The sequence below is a fragment of the Hippoglossus hippoglossus genome, chromosome 24, assembly GCF_009819705.1.
Source record: "Hippoglossus hippoglossus isolate fHipHip1 chromosome 24, fHipHip1.pri, whole genome shotgun sequence".
Taxonomy (NCBI): domain Eukaryota; kingdom Metazoa; phylum Chordata; class Actinopteri; order Pleuronectiformes; family Pleuronectidae; genus Hippoglossus; species Hippoglossus hippoglossus.
In genome coordinates this window covers 2898896-2917769 of record NC_047174.1, presented here as the reverse complement: position 1 = coordinate 2917769, position 18874 = coordinate 2898896, and the positions used below count along the sequence as shown (strand labels likewise).

Here is an 18874-nt window from a genome sequence, read left to right as displayed (position 1 = left end):
GGATTTTAACGATATGAAACCAAACCTGATTCTACTTTGGATACTTGAAGCAGTTTCTCTTTTTAATTTATTTACTCAACGCTGGCAGGAAGTGTCACTTCTCTTTTCGGGGGCTGTAACCCCAGATTTCTTTTAACGTGACCCATGACGGTTTGATTTAAAGAAGAGTTGCTGACCTGAAACAAGAGGGACAGTCAGAGATTTTAGGTCGAGACAGAAATCAGCAACAAAAACCTAAATTGACAATCAATAATTTGGTAATTTATAGACAAATTTATCACTTTTAACTTTCATAATTAACTAGTAAAGAAAGTAACGATCGGCTGCAATTGTTATTCATCTTTTCCTCTGTTGAAAATGGATGAAAATAAAAGCAATTCATTCAATATTAGTGTCATTCTAAAGTTGCTTCAACACAAATTTACATTTACTTTTATTAAATTGTAATATCACCTTTAAAATAGAATTAGTAACCATTGAAACTCAAGTAGAAGCTACAAAATAAGAGCTCCTGAATGTTCCCTGATATCTCTGACTGTTTTATCTTGATGAGGATTAATTACAGGTGAAATAGAAAAGCACACAACAACTGTTACTGTTATTTCCTTAGCGATCATTCTTTAAACCTGCGTTAAATGACATCTCATGAGTTTTACAGTTTCATGGAATTACACTTGTGTTGTTTGATGAAGTGATGTTTAAATCTGATATCCTGTGAGGGAGGATGTGATGTTTACGTGCGGTCACCTCACGAGACTAACTGCTGACGGGTCAGAGGCTGCTGTCACGTATTCTAACGACTCGTCGATCTGAGTTCAAGCACAAGCAGAAAAGTGGTCAACAGGTCATTTAATAGCATCGAGTCCCTCGAACAAAATTCAGTTCATTTCTTATTTAAACGTTTACGATTTAGAGGCCTTTAACATATCATCCCTGAATGTCCAGTTCGTTCATCTTCTCATTCAGTCTGTTCATCTCCTGCCTCACTGACAGTGAATGGCTGACACCGGTTCTGCTCTGTGTCACTTTTTCTTTTTTCATATCAACGATTGTTCTGGTTTTCTTAATGTTCATTTGTTTTTGCGCTGGCTGCTCCAGTCGCGAGTCTCTGCAGAGCGACGAGTGCACAGCCGGAAATCTCAACGCCTCAGACTGGAAGGAGGGAATTTCTTTTTCAATGAATGAGTGAACGAATGTTTAGTCAATAAAACTGGTTGACAATTTGATCAGGTGCTCCTGTCGTCTTTTGGAAACATTTAAGTTTGTGTGTGTGTGAGTGAGTTTTTATTTTATGTGTGTGTATATATATATATATATATATATATATATATGCATATTTATGTGTGTGTTTAGAACTTTGTATGTATGCGTATATATTAATATAAAGTATATATATATTTATGAATGTGTTTATATTTATCTGTGTGTATTATAGTTTATAAATACGTATATGTTTAGATATTAAGTGTGTGTGGGTGTGTTTTGTTTAATTATTCATTGTAAAAAGTCAGCTGACGCGCATGCGCCTCACACACACACACGTGTCCTCGTGCTGTGAACGCGTCTCAGTCTCGCGCTCCTCAGGGTGGTAACATTGGATATATATATAGTATTTTATGAATAAGGGCAGCAGCAGTGACATGCTGTATGTTCAGTTAATGTAAACATGGCTGCCGATGTGGACACGGTCGTACGTGCACTCGAACTCTTGGTGAATTTAGGTCAAGTTCTTCTCCAGGAAGCTCAGCAGGACGCAGCAGGTAGGAACCAGACTCCATTCACAATTTAACCCTTTTAACGATTTAACTCATTTTGCGAATTAGGCGAAAACAAACTTTAATCTCTGTTACTGTTGTGAAATAGCAACCTTATTGTCACCATTTCCACGTTGTGTGTGTGAAGTGCGACGTGGGACGAAAGAGAAAAGCTGCACCCGGAATTAAAGGGGAGTTTTAATTGATGCAGAATTTACCTTTAACTTTGTTGTACGATCAATGTTCTTTTCCCAATAACCATATGAACTTTAAAATGTGTGAAATCTGAATGGAGCCTGGGACTAGATTTTCATTTTGAGGGAGTACCCATCAAATCTAGAAAAGAATGCCATGGCTACTTCTCTGCGTGTGTTTTTACTCTATGAAAGTAAAAGAATGGACTTGTAGTTAAAGTCCTTGTCACATTTATAGTATTAATGTGAAATATTGTTTTATTTGGTATATGTTGAAAGAAAAAAGAAATGAAACCACCTGGAAAACAAACCACGTTTGGTGTTCAGAGTGATTTTGTGTTTAATTCTCTATATTACTTGTACTTTATGGATTTAAGTGATTTTTTTTTTTAGGATGGAACCAGACAACATCTCATCAAGTTGAACTTCTGAAATATTAAATTGATGCCGAATTGAAGTATTGATGCAGAATTCTTACTTCAGTCTTGTACCCAACAACTGTAGAAGTACAACATGTTTGAAATTACAAATGAGCCTGGGGCCAAATGTTCAATTTGTGGGATTCAGATCCAGGACAAACACTGAACTGAGTGGCAGCTGCTTAATTCGCCCATTTCTCCAGGCGACGCTTTGAAGTCCACACATTTTTCTTCTGAGCGTTTCCCAACCGGGTCACAGAAGAAGCCTTTTGTTGAAATTGAATCCCTGTCACACGTCTTTCCAACAACCTCGGCGACGTCTCACTAATCAGCTTTGTCCATAATGTCGCCCTTTGTCCTCACACAGCTTCACTGGAGACTTTTGTCCCCAGAAAGATCAGCACATTGTTCGGCCTGATCACCGCTGGATTAGACTTCTACAGAAGGTGAGGGGGGGGGGGGGGGGGGGGGGAGAATCATGGGACCGACTTTATAAATCAACTGTTTTAATCTCGAAGGTTCAGTGTGTAAGATTCAGGTGAAAGGGATCTTTTGTTAGAAATTGAATTTCTTTACTCTAGAATTAGCCGTTTGTATTTAAATACTTTATATTTAAATACTTTATATTTAAAAACTATAAATTTACATCGGGTCCTCTCTACGGAGGCCGCCATGTTTTTTTTACAGAAGCCCAAACTGGACAAACTAAACCTACCACAGGTTCTCTGTTATTCAGCTGCAACATGCGACCTCACCACTAGATGTCACTAAACTCTACACACTGAACTTTTAAGTGTCACATCTTTTCAAATTGTTTGTTGAGTTAGAGTTTTGTTGTTGTTGAGCAGCCTCGGAGTGAAGAAGAGGAGTGAAGCCGAGGCCGTTTGGCAGAAGTTTTATCAGTAAGTATATAATCGTGCATTTTTATCATAGATAATCAAACGTATTGTTATTTTGGTGAAATAAGGGGAAACTGTCCTTCTTGCTAAGGTGCAGATACTGTGCTTGTTTACCTTCTTACTGGTTATTAGTGGAACTGACTCCACCGTGTGTTGACGCCTCTTCATCACACTGTCTGTGTTTTTGCAGCCATGCAGCAGTGAGGGAGCAGGTGGACGAGCTGCTGCAGCTGGAGGTCTGTATGTCTGATAGGTTTTTATTTACTTCACTGTAAATGGTGTGTTAATTAATTATTAAACTCAAATTAACACCAATGCATATCTTTTCTGCATGGATTGTTTTGTAAATTAAAGTATCGGTCGGGCTGTAACACAGACTGATCTGAATTAAGACTTATTATCTATTGTTTGTGTTGATTGTGTGCAGAGCGAGTGGGACGCCTTCCTGCAGGGCGTGGACAGAGATCTGCACACGACCGACCGGCAGCTCTCAGGAGTGAAGAGCCCCGACAGTCTGAGCCCCGACGTTACGATCACTGACGCCCGGAGCGGAAAGTGAGGCTCACACGCTGCTGGTTCCACTGTAACAGCCTCAGACTGAACCTGAGCGTCTGGTAGAGGAACAAACCAGCTCAGACCATCAGCCTTTAATTGGTGTCCATTAATAAATCACAATTTGGTTGCTCATCAAATCAAACACTTGATTTTACCTTGATTGAAACCATCCTTTCTTTTGCCCGACTTGTGTTTGGTTGAAGGAGCGTAACTCTGGGCGAGTACCAGGGTCAGAAGCTGCTGCTGGTCCTGATCAGACATTTCGGATGACAGCCGTGACGAGACCACGTGGCTGAGCTGGAGGCCCGCCAGGTCGGTTTACTCTCAAACAACCAATCCAGTCCGGTTCTGAACCCAACATTTTATCAACATGCGCTCGTAATCTCTGGTTCTGTTGTGGTTTCCCTGCAGGCTGACCTGGAGGCTCGCTCACTACGGGTCCTGGTGGTTTCCTTCGGCGTCTCGGAGGGAGCTCAGCTGTGGCTCCAGCAGACCGGATGTCACTTTGACATGATGCTGGATCCAGAGAGAGAGGTCAGCGTGTGTTTCTTCTTCCTGATCAACTCTACGAAACGTGTCATTTTAAAGAAACTATTAGATTTATATCTATATTCAATGCTGGTGGGCCGCTGCGATATATGGAAACTAAAGGTTGGACCATAGACTGTATATAAAGATGGACGACATGACTGCAGTAAAGACCATATCCCTGCCTCCTCCATGTTAGTGGATGGGACATGGACCAAAATAAAAAAGCCAAAATACACTTTTTTGCATTTGATCCAATGGGTCATGACCTTGATGCCACGGCTCCATCCTCCGATCGCTACTGTGCAGACTCACTTTCTGGATAGTGGAGACGCGTCGTCCATCTTTATAAACAGTCTGTCACCAGACTGAGGGAACCAGACAGTCGAGCAGCTGTTTGATGATGTGTCATAAAAGTCTTTGCACGCTCCAAACCTCCAAGTCCGTCTCTAGATGTGAGCAGATGTGAGATGGAAACAAAGGCAACGAACCAAAATGTGGAGACAGAGACGATTTTCCAAATCTTTTTCAGATCTACAGGAGTTTCGGCCTCGGCTCGTCCTACGCCAAGGTGATGAAGTTCGGCTACCTGCTGCAGGTCTCAGAGTACAGAGCTGTGGACATAGACATGCCCGACATCCCCCCCCGCCTGCTGGAGGACCTCTACCAGGTAAGAGACTGTCTGACGTCCAAATTATTCAATATCTATTCACCAATTTGTCTCAATAAGAATAAAAACATTGATTAATGTGTTTTAACCCTTTCAGATGGGAGGAGACTTTTTACTGGATGAAGCAGGACACGTGCTTCTTTCCCACCCGTCTAAAAACCCCATGGACAGGCCGACGGTGACGGACATCCTGCAGGTGGCGGACGGTGCCGAGGGCTCGGCCGTCTCTGCGTTGAACCGTCAGTACGTGGCCTTAAAGCTGTGAGACACGCGTGTGAACGTGTGACGACACAGAGCCGGGGGTCCACACGTCACTGACACCACAGAGTGAGAGCAGCTCTTCGTCTCACGTGAATGACGTCACGTCTCGCTCTCATGACGCCATGAAGAGGCGTGACCGATGAAAACCCCGTACGACAAAGACGTCTGGTCTCCTCTGTGGTGTCGGTGCTGTGAACATTTTTAGATTGAGTAGAACGACTTGATTCCAATTGAACATTGTCCCTGATTTATATCAAAATTTTAATTTGATAGTTATAAACGATCCTGATGAAGCAAATCTGTGTTTTACCTCCTTTTAGCCCTTTTTAACTAATCAGAAAATGAAGCTGTAAAACATGTCAACCTGTAGAAAAAAATGTATTAAACATTTACATTCAGACGTTTATGTACATTGCAAGTCTCTGATTTTATGAATTGTAGGACGCACAGTAACGAGTCGTCTCTTCGGGGGCGTGTGAAACTCTAGAAATCTCTATTTTCATCAGTTTTCCAGCACAGTCACGTCCTGTGTCAGCGTTTATTCAAACACCGTCACAGATCCACAGTAACTGAGTAGCTCTGCCTCATTCCAGTTAAATTAAATACACACTGGTCTGTATCTTCCAGGGGTCACTTTGTGCTTTTCATGTTTTCTCTCCTTGGTAAATTTTTCGAAACAAATATTTAGAATCCTGTGCTTGACATCGCAGCAGACTCCCGACTGACTGACTCACATTCACGTCACCGCAGCTGCACCAACAACACAACATTTACATTAGTAACATCATCTCACAAAGTCTCATTCTGACGTTAAATAGCAGCACGCACAAAGGTCACTTTAAAGGGCCACCCTGTCGTCGAACTCGCACACATAGTTCATGGTCCGGTCACAGTAGTGGTCCCACCAGTCGCCGTCGTCTGACGACATGGCCACGCAGTTCTCCCGCCTCCCGCCGTCCGGCTGACTGGACAGGAAGTGCCTGCGCCACTGGAAGTACGAGACCCGCGTCCCGTCGTCGAACAGGTACATGCCGTCGGATCGCAGGTCGTTGATGCCCAGCCACACGGGCCAGTTGCCCGGGTGGAAGAAGGACTTCACGTAGTCGGCCAGGGCCTCCTGCTCCTTGCGGTCGCGCGGCATCGCCATGCGGCCGCCGCGTTCCAGACACTTTTTGGACGCGCCGGCGTAATCCACGTAGCTGTTGTACACCAGATAACATTTGTATCCCATCCTGCGTCCTTTCTGACAACCTGAGAGGCACAGGAACACAAGTCGGACGCTTTATTTCATGTTTATAGAACCACATGACTTCAAATAAAGTCGTATAGATTTGCGGTTGTGTTTTTGTTCAACTGATAAATGAGGTAAAATCTTCTCCCCCTTTCTAGTTCTGTCTTTGTATCTAAGAACTACTTCGCTAGCTCGCTGCTAAGGAGTTTAGAGAATATTTATCTGCTGCTGCTAAACACGATCGATGAGGGAAACAAACTTTGAAAAAGCCATGAAACCAAAACTGTGCCAAAAGACACTAAAACGCTCTGATGGGCCGAAGTGAACTGCGTTTGTGATATTTAGCAGAATTCATTCATTCAGTTATTTCTCCGACAGTTTGTATACAAATATTTATCAGTGCAGCTTTAAGTTTTCAGTTTCTGTTCAGAACTTTCTGGAAACTTTATCTAGAAACCGTCCTCCGAGCTCCGGCAGCCGTGAGTATCTGGAGGATCAGCAGACAGGAACCTTTGAGCCATGTCGTGTTTTCCTTGGTTTGTCAGACATGAGTCACATCATAACAACACAGTCAGACTGATGAGACCCAGATTTCCTCCTAGATTTGACTTGTTCTCACGTCACCATCGTGTTTGATACTGAACAACGTCCACTCCATGTTTGTGAATGTTTTCTCCACGTTGTGTTTCTCATAGACGAGTGAGTGAGTGTGAGACAACATCTAAACTAGTTATTAATGTTGAATAATGTCCTGAGAGGAACATTTACATTTGCTCAGCTTTTATATTTCAAGGTATCTTGTTTGGTTTTAACTTTTTGGTGATAAACTACACATATCGACGATCTCAGGGTTCCGTATGTGCATTTTGGGACATTTCAGTTATCGTTCTGTCTAAACAATACAACCTAAATCGACCTTAAATCACAAATATTTCCAGAAATTTGTTTTTATTATATATAAATAAATAACGCAGCGGTACCTTCCAGTCTTCCGACCTCCTTGCGGTTGTCCTTGCTGTGCAGACGAACCTCCCGGATGTCGTCCTCCAGCTCCCCCATTTTAGCTGCCATGGTAACGATGAGGAACAACAGAAACCAGGAGACTTTACTTCATGATTATGAGTCTTAAATTAAAATAATGGTCTATTGTAGATGATTCGCTTGGGAGTAAGTGAGCGTCTCACCGTCCATCCTGGACAGACGGTCCATCAGCTGACTGACTTTCACATCCAGCGTGTAGTGGCCAACGTTCAGCTTGTGGATGGCCTGGTCCATACCGGCCAGTCGGGACACTGAGGGACAAGATGGGTTTTATTAGGAACTGGAGACGAGGATCGTGATTATAATGCTTCTGTGGAGTCTGATAGAAATGTTGTTATGATCAATACCAACGTGATCTGAACATGTGTAAAATGACGTACAGACGTAGTTGTATGAGTTTTCAAAGTCTGACATTGGACTCGTTGGTTCTGGTTCAGGCTCTGGAATGATGTCGGGGTTATCTCCTCTCGCCATCTTCACGTCTGGCAGAGACGCCTTCACACACACACACACACACAAACACACAAACATACACATATTACTTTGTGAAATCAAACCCAGCTTCATCAGAACTAATCAAAAGTAAGTTTTAGACACTCAAAACAAACTAGTTATTTCTAAAATATTTATATCATCATCTGAGGTCAATGTCGTGAGTTCAACACATTTTAGATGAAGCTACTCTTGAGGATATACAGTCCCTGACAAAAGTCTTGTCGCTTGGGTACAAGTTGACCTTAAGTGCCCCTCAAATATATTTGTAATCAATTTTTTTTTACAAGAAATGGCTAATTTCAATCCCAACAGCTTTTGAAATAATGTTTTGGTGCCAAACGAAACTGCTGAAAAGCATTCTAACGTTCACAGCTTGGTAAAGCCCACTGAGTCAGTTTTTGCAAAGACAAAAGTCTTGTCGCCTTGTCATATGATGCACCCAATCCTAGATTACAGCCTCACCTGTGATCAATAATTGATCAATCAATTAGTGGGTGTGTATAAAAAGAACCCCAGCACACCAGACCTTCACATCAACTGCAACTTGACCTCTGACAACATGCCTAAGATTCACCCTGAGACCAAAGCGTTGATTATCAAGAGGCTGAAGACCAGATCCACTGCTGAGGTGGCTGACACCTTCAATGTGTCTCAGCGTCAAGTACAAAGAATAAGAAAAAGATTTGAAGAGACTGGAGATGTTTTTGACAAGCCCAGGTCCGGCAGACCCCGCAAGACAACTGCTCGGGAGGACCGTTTGTTGGCTCGAAAATCCAAGGCCAGCCCCTTTTCCACTGCAGCAGAGCTCCACCAGGCCTGGTCACCTCAAGTCCCCGTGTCAACCAGGACAGTTTGTAGAATTCTGTCTCGAAATGGCCTCCATGGTCGAATCAGTGCCCAGAAACCAGCACTAAACAAAAGGCAATTAAAAAAACGTGTGGCATTTGCCAAGGCCCATAGCCTGCTAAAAGGATGGACGCTGGAAAAGTGGCAGAAGGTGGATTTCTCAGATGAATCTTCGGTTGAATTACATCACAGCCGCCGCAAATATTGCAGGAGACCTACTGGAGCCCGCATGGATCCGAGATTCACCCAGAAAACAGTTAAGTTTGGTGGCGGAAAAATCATGGTCTGGGGTTACATCCAGTATGGGGGTGTGCGAGAGATTTGCAGGGTGGAAGGCAATATCAATAGCCTAAAATATCAAGAAGTATTAGCTACCTCTTACATTCCCAACCATACAAGGGGTCAAATTTTGCAGCAGGATGGTGCTCCATCGCATACTTCCATCTCTACATCAAAGTTCCTCAAGGCGAAGAAGATCAAGGTGCTCCAGGACTGGCCAGCCCAGTCACCAGACATGAACATCATTGAGCATGTCTGGGGTAGGATGAAAGAGGAAGCATGGAAGACGAAACCAAAGAATCTTGAACTCTGGGAGGCATGTAAGACTGCTTTCTTTGCTATTCCTGATGACTTCATCAATAAATTGTATGAATCATTGTCGAACCGCATGGATGCAGTCCTTCAAGCTCATGGAAGTCATACAAGATATTACATATGGATCTCACAGCACCACTACTTAATTCACTGATGTTATGCAACATATTTTTGTATTTGAAGTAAATTATTTGTTCAATTTTCACATTACTCTCTGTAGGCGACAAAACTTTTGTCTTGCCAAAATCTGACCTTTCTGTGTTCATTAAATGATCAATCTTTCTTCAGTGAAGCAAATTTATTTTAGTATATTACACATAATTTGGGAGGGTTTTAGCTTTCATATGAGCCATTTCTAAAACCAATGGATAAATTAAAAGTCAGGTTATAAGCTGTTGTTTCTACAAAATGGATAAGTGACAAGACTTTTGTCAGGGACTGTATTCTCATACAGCTGCAAGCATCTGGGACTCTGCTCCAGGATCTTGGGAATGATGTGGTTGTAAAATTATTAATCTAATCTCAGTTTTTACCAGATTAGTTTTCATCCTTTCCTGAGTCAGAGATCTGTCATCTCCCTGTTTCTCTAAGTAGAAATACAACAGGCTTTTTCCACAGACATCTTGACTTGGAACAGGAGCACACCCCCACATGTTCCGGTCATTTCATCATTTACACCTATGACATGATAAATAAAGGCTTTAAAAAATGGAAATAAGCTTTTAACTTCATGTGTTTTACCGTCAACAGTTAAATCTGTTATATATAAATCCCTTCTAATCATTACTATCATTATTTTTAAGTATCTTCATCAATAACACACGTCTTCACCACTGAGTCATTGTTATTCTTGACATGTCTGGTGTGTGTCCACATCCATGACATCATCACTACACATAACACAACACAGGCTTCATGGATTCCTGATTCTCTTTTCTACTCCTTTATGTTTATTAATTTGATTTAATTTATTATTACTTTAAAGTCGTTGTTTTTTCCTGAGACAGATTTGTTTCCACGTTGCAGCATTCAGCACAAATTTTATCCAAATAATTTTTTCTCCACATTCCGTATCTAAATAAATTCTTTATTTATTCTTCAAGTCCTGAGTCCAAATCGTACAAACGTGTAAATCAGTGAACTCCTCCAGCCCCATGATCTGGTTCAGTCTTATCCAAACACACAGGTCCTGGTCGGTCCTGGTTTGTAAAAAATGCAGAACACAACATCCACAATAAAAACAGATTTGAAGTGAAAAGAGTCCGACAGTCCTGACCTGAGTCGCTGCGGCGTCGCCCGTCCCCGTGGGAACACACACACCCAGGGAACACAGACTCAGGAGAGCGAGCGAGGTGGCGGCTGGTCCCATTTTCTGCTTCCTAACAACTCTGCTCTTTCCCTCCGCAGTGAAAACTCCCTCTGCACCTCCTCTCTCTCTCTCTCTCTCTCCCTCTGTCCCTCTCTCTCTCTTTCTTTCACTCCTCTTTCCCGCCTGCTTCCCTCAGAGATGCAGGAATCTGAATGGAAATGTGAATGGGAGCTGGTGTGCACAGTAGAAACCAGGATTGAAACAATATATAAAAAGACTTTTCTGGTCTCGACTCCAAACAACAGGAAAGCTCTTTGTTTCTGCTCCCACCTCCAGTTTCCTCTTTGTGTAAGCACAGGACAGGGGTGGGGGGGGGAAACATCTCAGGTCTGTGTCCTGTGGGAACCATGTGTCTCCAGACCATCAGCTGTTCAGGGAACAACGTAAAAGCAGAACATTTGTGATCGTCAGGTTTTTATTTGTCTGTGCGTCTCCTTAGAAAAACTCCACTTCATGTTTCAGCCTTTGTCGCCTAATGGTTTAATTTGCTTCAGAGAGTTTCATAAAGGAACATCTCATCCTTCAGTTTACAAACTTTGGAAATTCATAGATTTCCTTCAACGGCATTTTGACCTTTTGGTTTATTTGAACATTCTTCCAGAGCGTTTACCTCCAGGCTGATTGGCCACTTGATCCCCAGAACCTCTGAGGTGTAAATTCAAAGTTAAGATTCCAGCAACACATATCTCCCAACTCAACATCTGCTCACTGTATTGAATTTATCACTGGATCACAGAAATGTACAGTTTCTGCTGATGTGCAAGCTCAGCAGCTGTTAAAACATAGTCACCATGGTAACGGTGAAATAAATGGAGTCTGTCGCTCGTCCATAAAACGTCAGAGTCAGAACTGCACTTCCTCAGTTTCTTATTTATACACCAGCAGTTATTTATAGTTAAAAAGCACTTTTCTCGTCTGCGTTGGTTTAAGATGAGACGATGGGACTTTCACTGAAAAGCAGATGCTGTGGCCACAAGTGAGGTTTTGTTAAACTACATATTTTGGAGATCCAGAATGAGCCTTTATGTTTAATTTAATTTAATTTAATTTATATTACTCTGGCTTAAATTCAGCTCACTACACTGCAGCCCTGTAGTCACAGTAAACTGACTGTCATAAACACACACACACACTCACACTCAGTCCTTTTATTAATTTGGATAAATATCAGTTCTGCTTGCCAAGCTTTTCTAGTGTAATTAAATAATTCGGTGCTAAGCAAAATAGAGCAATGCGAAACTGTTCCAGGGAAACAATGACGTGAAGAGAGAAAGGCCTCATGTAAATGTGTGGGTCTGTGTGGGTCTGTGTGTGTGTCTGTGTGTGTGTGTGTCCCTCTGTGGGAGGTATGCCAGTTAAAATGCCACAAGAATTCTGCAGAATTTCCAGGGGAAGCGACCGAGGCTCCGGCATGTGGAGACTGGGAGGAGCTCCGGCTGGGAATGCTCTGAGCACACTGGGACAGATGTGCTGGAGTCTGCAGGACGAGGCCGAGCAACATACTCAGCTGCTCCAGAACCCGACCCCGTCCAAACACGTCAGAGCTGCTCCAGACTCCAGCCTGGATCCTCACAAGGGTCTGGAGGAGAGTTGTGACCCTTCAAAACAAAAGTGTGGAGTGAAATTAGATTGAAAACAGTCGAACAAGTGAATTCAAATCAAACTGGAGCTGAAATGACATTTCAATACTTTACTCTACGTTTCTCTGTAAATAAAATTCTGTAGTCTGTAATTAAAGGTTTACATTATGTGCATTTTCTCTGTATTTTATGCTTCCACATGTGCTCTATGTATAATTCTGGTCTAGTAATAATTGATGTCGTGATTTGCCGCTATGCAAATAAAAATGGAGTTGAATGGAATTCCTCTTTTTGTCCATCTGCTGCTGAAACAATTGAATTTCCCAGCATGGGGATATAAAGCTAATCATAAGTTGATCTAATTAATTAGAAATTAAGCAAAAACTAACAAAAGATCATATTCCAGCCTCTAAAATGTGAGAGTTTGTTGCTTTTCTTTGTCTTTCTTGATTTTCTCATTTTGACCAAACGCTACCAGACACTGTTGTGTTTCTGTTCCATTGTGAGTTCGATACCGTGCCGTGATTTTCATTCAGCCAAACATTTATTGAAGACGTTGCAGGGAGGGAACACAGAGCAGCCATTCAGGGTCTGGAGGTGCAGGGAGGAGGTGCTGGGAGCACAGAGGGGCCTCAGTTCAGTGTGAGGGAGGATGAACACAAACACACACAACCCTGAACACATGAATAATGTATTGTACACATGAGCTGTTCATACGATATTTATTACACTGAGATGTAGTTCACACGTCTTTATTACTACAATATACAGTAAGTTGTACAAACATTCATGCTTTAGACTTAATGCTAATGCCATCATGACATCATCTCTACCAGATGATCATAAATTATATTTCTATCTATGTAGACGTCATTTTCTATCGTAGGACATCATGATGGGGAGTAATGTTCTGATCGGTACCAGCTTTAGATGATTATATTTGCAGAAATATGTTGGAAACAGTTTTTTTGGACCTTCTTGATGCTTTTGACCTTCGACCAATAAGAAGAACTCCTTTTGTAAACACAGACGATAACAAACGACAGCCTGCGTCCAGCGGAGCCGACACAGTGTAAACATCACACGTCAGAGGGACAATGAAACACAACCTCCTGCTTCATGTGTGGGTCCAACTCGAGCAGCCTCACAACAAACATGATCTATTTAACACTTTAGTCCTTAAATGCTTCCTTAAATACGTAATGCAGGGCAGCTGCTTGGCCCCCGGGGGAGACAGAGGTCTGATGAATCTCTACTGGGCCAACTGGGTGGTGATTAAGTGAACAACTCAAAGTTTCCTCCAAGCACCGGACGTCCTCCCTCCCTCCCTCCCTCCTCTACCTCCTCTCCTGAATGGCACTTTGGATCTGGTAGAAATTACAGCTGGAGGAATTGATGTCATGGAGCCGAGAGGGAGGTCAACAAGAATCCAAACAAGCAGGAGAAAACAATCCCAGAGACAGTTTACCAGCCTGAAACTAAATCTCTGTGTTCACGGTGCAACTTTGAGCTTCTTTCAGTGAGTTTCTCTCATAATTTCAACTTATCGACCTGTAATCACATCTTTATTTCTCCTTCCATGAGAAAAAAAAACTACACAAATTCAACTTGAAAACCTTTAACAAAAAAGGAAAAGACAAAAGACAAGATGCAAGTTTGACAATTTCGTTTATTAACTTCTCTCTGAGACTGTGACTTCAAAATGCATGAGTGCAATATACATGTGTAGCAGAAGATACAATCAGCGGATAAATATAAAATTCATTAAAATAGTACTCTAGTTGTGAAAACTGTCACAAATCACTACAAGCCTGCCCGTTGGCCTAAACACACGCGTCTGAGTGCGTGCGATCTTCATACTCGATTGAGGTCAGGGGTGAAAGCCGGGCGGGGTGAGGTGGTGAGGAAGCGTTGTCAAGGAGACGACTCCACACAGGACATTTGGAACAGGTTCCCATGGCAGCCAGGACACACAGTCCCGTGTGTTTTCCACGACAAAAGTTCGAGCACTTCCGTGGCTGCTCTTCCCTCCTGGTTCTATTTTTGCTTAATGCCAAAGAGAGCAGCCGCCTGGTTTCCATCAAATGTGTGAAAATGGAAATTCCTTCCACAGTATTTCTGCTATGGGACGGTGAAGATTCAAGGATTTTCTCCATCCCAACAACCTCTCCCAAGCGTGCACACTATTCCAGGAATCCTGTGACTGCAGCACCGAGCACGACTAAACTCTATAGCTCTAAAAGGTTTATAGGAATATATATATAGATATAAATAAAAGCACATCAGAGAGCAAAAGAGTGCACATCTGCACAACAAAAACAATCTAAAGAGTTTGCACAGACACACCAACGTTTCCATGCCCGTGGTACAAAATTGATCTCCCTTCCTGGATTAGCGTCTGTAAGTTGCGAGAGGAGAAGGCGGCGGCTGGGTAACGACATCACTGTGCATCCACACGGCGAGCAACACGATTCATCAGTTAAGAGTCACGCACATTAACAGCAAGTGTAAAACGGGTTAGTGGCGCTTTAAGTTTCCCTTTTCTAAAAGTTATAGTTGAAAGATTACAGTACAGCAAAGACGACACACCATTTAGTGGGCGGGGAGCAGTAGCAGCCGTTGCTGGTTATGCTGGTTAGTGATGTTAGAGGGTTTCCTGCTATTTTTAGTTCTTTATAATTGTGGCTCACAAGCTGGACGAAGTTAATTAAACCTTGCTCCATATGAAAAGCAGAGAAAAGTTGAATCAGCAGCATAGAAGCCATTTTCCACTTCAAACGTCTCATATAAAACCCAGTTATGAAACTAGACAATTTAATAGAAAACTCTGGTATTTAAACTTTAAAAGTCGGATTGAATCCATCCATTTATTATATTCTTTCATTTTTCGTTTGAAGCCGCTTCAGCACTTTGGTCGACGGTGGTTGTTTCAAACAAACTGAATAAATACATGTTGACTCGCGACTTGAAGGAAAACTTCTGCACTAGATTTTCAACATCTGGGAAGTGATTTGATCAAAATTCAATCCACCTTTACCCGAGTCGATCGCAGAGTGAATGCACAGTGACGAACAGCGTCCACTTCCCGTGAGGTTCAATCCCTGCTAACTCTACATTCCGTGGACAGAAGGTGTTTCGGGCAGAAGATGCAAACCTAGTCAGAGCGGAGAGGGAGCTCTTCTAGTGGAGGGGGAAAAACCCCGGAGCACAGGCAGTGAGATAATGTCTTAACAAGCCACTGGAGATGATTACTAGAACATAATGTGGTGGACTGTAAAGACTGGTGTGTTTTAAATCTAGATGTGGATGTCTGTAGTCATGGCAGTGTGGTCCTTTCTTCAGAGTGACGATGACGATGATTCATTCAGAGCGGTGGATGTCCTCGGCTGTGGTTTACCAGTTGTCTAGGAAGTCGAACCCGGTCTTCAGGATGTTGTTGCTTGTGTTGAACTGCAGAGACAGTTCAGGAGAGAGAGAGAGAGAGAGCGAGAGAGAGAGAGAGAGAGAGAGAGAGAGAGAGAGAGAGAGAGAGAGAGAGAGAGAGAGAGAGAGAGAGAGAGAGAGGCTAGAGTTAAACACTGTCAGAGGCTGGAGAGAACAGGGCCTTGCCATTGGCTATTAGAAACAGTCGATACCCAGATGTGTCTTACTATTGCTGGGATCTATCAACGAATCCCCCATTTCTTTTTCGTCATGTACAAAAGCTTTTTATCACGTTTAACTCGTCTCATCTGGTTTGTTTGGGCTCGTGTGAAGCTGTGAATCCGACTCTGGTCCAGACTAAACAACGTCTGGTCCTGTTCTGATCAGACGTGATGCTGCATGAAAGCAAAACAGTCCGACCACACAACTGTGTGATGGCCGATCAACATCCAAAGCAAACGCTGTGCTTAGTAACTATTCTTATTTTCCTCTGTGACCTCAACAATGTCTGTTTAATAACTCACCTGACAAAATGTGGGGCTGGAGTCTCCGTTGGGTGGAGCTTCCACCTCTCGCTCCCTCTCCACGCGGGTGGGGATGTTGGCGGGCTTCGATATGAGGTTGGAGGAGATCATCTCATCCAGGGTGTTGCTGACCGACGGCAGGGTGCTCTGGGACCGCTCCCACCCCGCCACTGTCGAGGACACACTGACCGGCGGGGCGGGGTTCGACGAGATGGAGATGGACGCCGGCGGGGCACTAACGGTGACGGGGGCCGCGGGCTGGGGAGCGGGAGGCTTGGGCGCTTTCTGCTTTGCGGGTCTGGTTGGAGCTGGAGGGTGGGGCTCTGCTGCCTCAGGCTCCTTGGGGGGGACAGAGGTTTCCTGTGGAGAAATGGTTGTGTTGACTTCTGGCTTTGATGCAACTATTGTAAGATTTAAGTTAAGTTATGCAAAGAACAAATTGCAATGTTTCGAAATCGTCCAGTAGCTCAAAGAAAAAAATAGTTGTTGGAATTCTATTGAGGCTTCTTGTATAGATAGAGTAAGTGGTTTGTCAGGCTTTGCAGTAAAAGATATTAAAAGTAAAAAGACCAAAGTGGACTTCATCTCTTACCTGCCGGAGGTAGGAGGGGAGGGGCTTCTCTCCTTTCTCGATGGACTTGATCTGACTGGGGGTCAGGGACTGGAAGTCCGCCTGCTCGCCCTCCAGCCTGGACCTCTCGGCGCTGATCTTCCAGAAAGACGACTCCTCCTCTGGCCTCCGTCCCTCGCTGACAGTCACCTTCACACGCACACAACAACTCATTCTATTAAACTGCCTTAAATATTAAAACACGTTCAATACCATGGCCCTTCCAGTATAAATTGTTCTAAATTTAAGTTAAGGAGATGATCGTTGAAATAATTGTTTCGATGACGGCTCCTCGTACCTTGGGTCCTAGCTGGTTGGAATGAGGAGCCTTGGCGGACTTGGATTCCGCCTGCGAGGCAGAGACTCCCTGGTCTGCAGAGCCCGGTGTCAGGGTGAACTCCAGCTGACTCTGAAAAACGTGGGAAGTAAATTATATAACAGCATCTAACTATAAAAAAAAAAGAACCAGTGGTTATATAATTCAAGATATTTTGAGATTAGAAAAAAAGAGGAAATTTTAGGATCAAGGAACGTGAATCTACTTTTGAATAAATATATATATTCTTTTACCTTTGTTTCCCATGAGAAGGGAGCTGAATGTTCATCCTGCCAGGTGATGTCCTACACACACACAGACACACAGACACACACAAGATGCAGTTACACACTGAACAAACTGTTAACAAACAAGTGAGTCAGTTGATGAGAGGAAAATAATAAGATAATTACACAACAATGAGCCCAAACTTTATGACTCACAGATGAATCAGGTAACACAAGTTATTTCGTAACAGTGGTGTAGACCCAGCCTGACTGACACACACACACACACACACACACACACACACACACACACACACACACAGTGTTTTACTAATATTTTTCAAAATAAGAGCACTTCAATGTGAGATGCCTTAACCATGTATGATATTTGCTATAAAATCTCCAATCTTCTTATGAATGAATGAATCAATAAATCAACCAATCATTTCTCCATCCATTAAAATCACAGTGTGCGTAGGTTGATGACGTCACCCGGACGTCGCCCATCATATTTTAACGGCTACGTGGCTAGCTAGCATCGAAGCTAACCCGGCTACTGGGACCTCAGACCCTCTCCGCCCCCCTCCCCTCCTCAGACATGGCGGTGTACATACCTCCTCCCCGAAGTGCACCATCTTCTGCCCGGTGTGCAGCAGCAGCTTGGGGTAGCAGGCCACCTCGTCGCGCTCCACCCGGTGCATCGCGTACCGGGCTCGGATGTGCGGGTCCATCATGCAGTTGTCGATGGCGCAGTCCTGCTCCTGCGGCGACATCTTCTCCCAGGTGGGGCCGTGCTGGGCCTTGATCTTCTCCCGCTCCTGCATGATCTTCCTCGCCATGGAGTTGATGGAGGAGAAGTACTCGAACTTCTTCTCCTCCGTCCTGTGGCCCTCGAGCCCCGCTACGGTCGCCATCTTTGGCTGCTCCCAGCTGTTGATGTTGTGAGGAGAAAGGAGGGCGGGGTTGGCCGCGGTTTGGGGGGCGGGGCGTGGGCGTGGTCGATTCTAACCGCGTGTAAACGGCGCCACCTTGTGGTCAGTTTCCAGGCTCCTTGTTTTCACGACATTATTTATATAATTTATAATGTAATATATAATAATGTTTCTCCTGCATCATAGTTTTGTGTCTTTATATCTATTTAATATGTGTTTGATGCTGATGAAAAATAAAAACAACAAACTGTTTTACCAGTGTACCTCGATGCTAAAGTTAGCATCGGATAGGGAAAGAATGTCAACCTTTTTTCAAATTTTATGTTTATTCTTTTCTTTGTCTGTAAAAACAGGAATGTGTGTAAGTGTATTGTTTTGTTTAGTAGAATTGGACAACACTGAACTG

At 43.3% G+C, this 18874-nt stretch overlaps 3 protein-coding genes and 1 long non-coding RNA gene across 4 annotated transcripts; 2 read left to right on the top strand and 2 right to left on the bottom strand.

Annotated features, from left to right (window-relative positions):
* The first annotated feature begins 1529 nt into the window (after nt 1–1529).
* On the top strand, nt 1530–5686 carry selenol (selenoprotein L). The gene is made up of 9 exons (XM_034579991.1): nt 1530–1760; nt 2735–2813; nt 3216–3269; nt 3457–3502; nt 3694–3821; nt 4025–4133; nt 4233–4355; nt 4882–5019; nt 5117–5686. The coding sequence occupies exons 1-9, from the start codon at nt 1667–1669 to the stop codon at nt 5282–5284; spliced, it is 939 nt and encodes a 312-aa protein (XP_034435882.1). The 5' UTR covers nt 1530–1666; the 3' UTR covers nt 5285–5686.
* On the bottom strand, nt 5574–10967 carry clec11a (C-type lectin domain containing 11A). Its single transcript, XM_034579995.1, has 5 exons — nt 10764–10967; nt 7933–8047; nt 7696–7803; nt 7492–7575; nt 5574–6531 (listed from the first exon to the last, which is right to left on the bottom strand). Exons 1-5 carry the CDS (start codon nt 10854–10856, stop codon nt 6119–6121), a joined length of 813 nt encoding a protein of 270 aa, XP_034435886.1. The 5' UTR covers nt 10857–10967; the 3' UTR covers nt 5574–6118.
* On the top strand, nt 8252–18832 carry LOC117758382. The gene is made up of 3 exons (XR_004613273.1): nt 8252–8464; nt 11834–11837; nt 18822–18832. It is a non-coding gene; the product is annotated as an uncharacterized LOC117758382 (long non-coding RNA).
* On the bottom strand, nt 14088–18492 carry c24h1orf198 (chromosome 24 C1orf198 homolog). Its single transcript, XM_034579989.1, has 6 exons — nt 18151–18492; nt 17564–17614; nt 17292–17402; nt 16976–17143; nt 16384–16743; nt 14088–15886 (listed from the first exon to the last, which is right to left on the bottom strand). The coding sequence occupies exons 1-6, from the start codon at nt 18448–18450 to the stop codon at nt 15830–15832; spliced, it is 1047 nt and encodes a 348-aa protein (XP_034435880.1). The 5' UTR covers nt 18451–18492; the 3' UTR covers nt 14088–15829.
* Nucleotides 18833–18874: the final 42 nt, after the last annotated feature.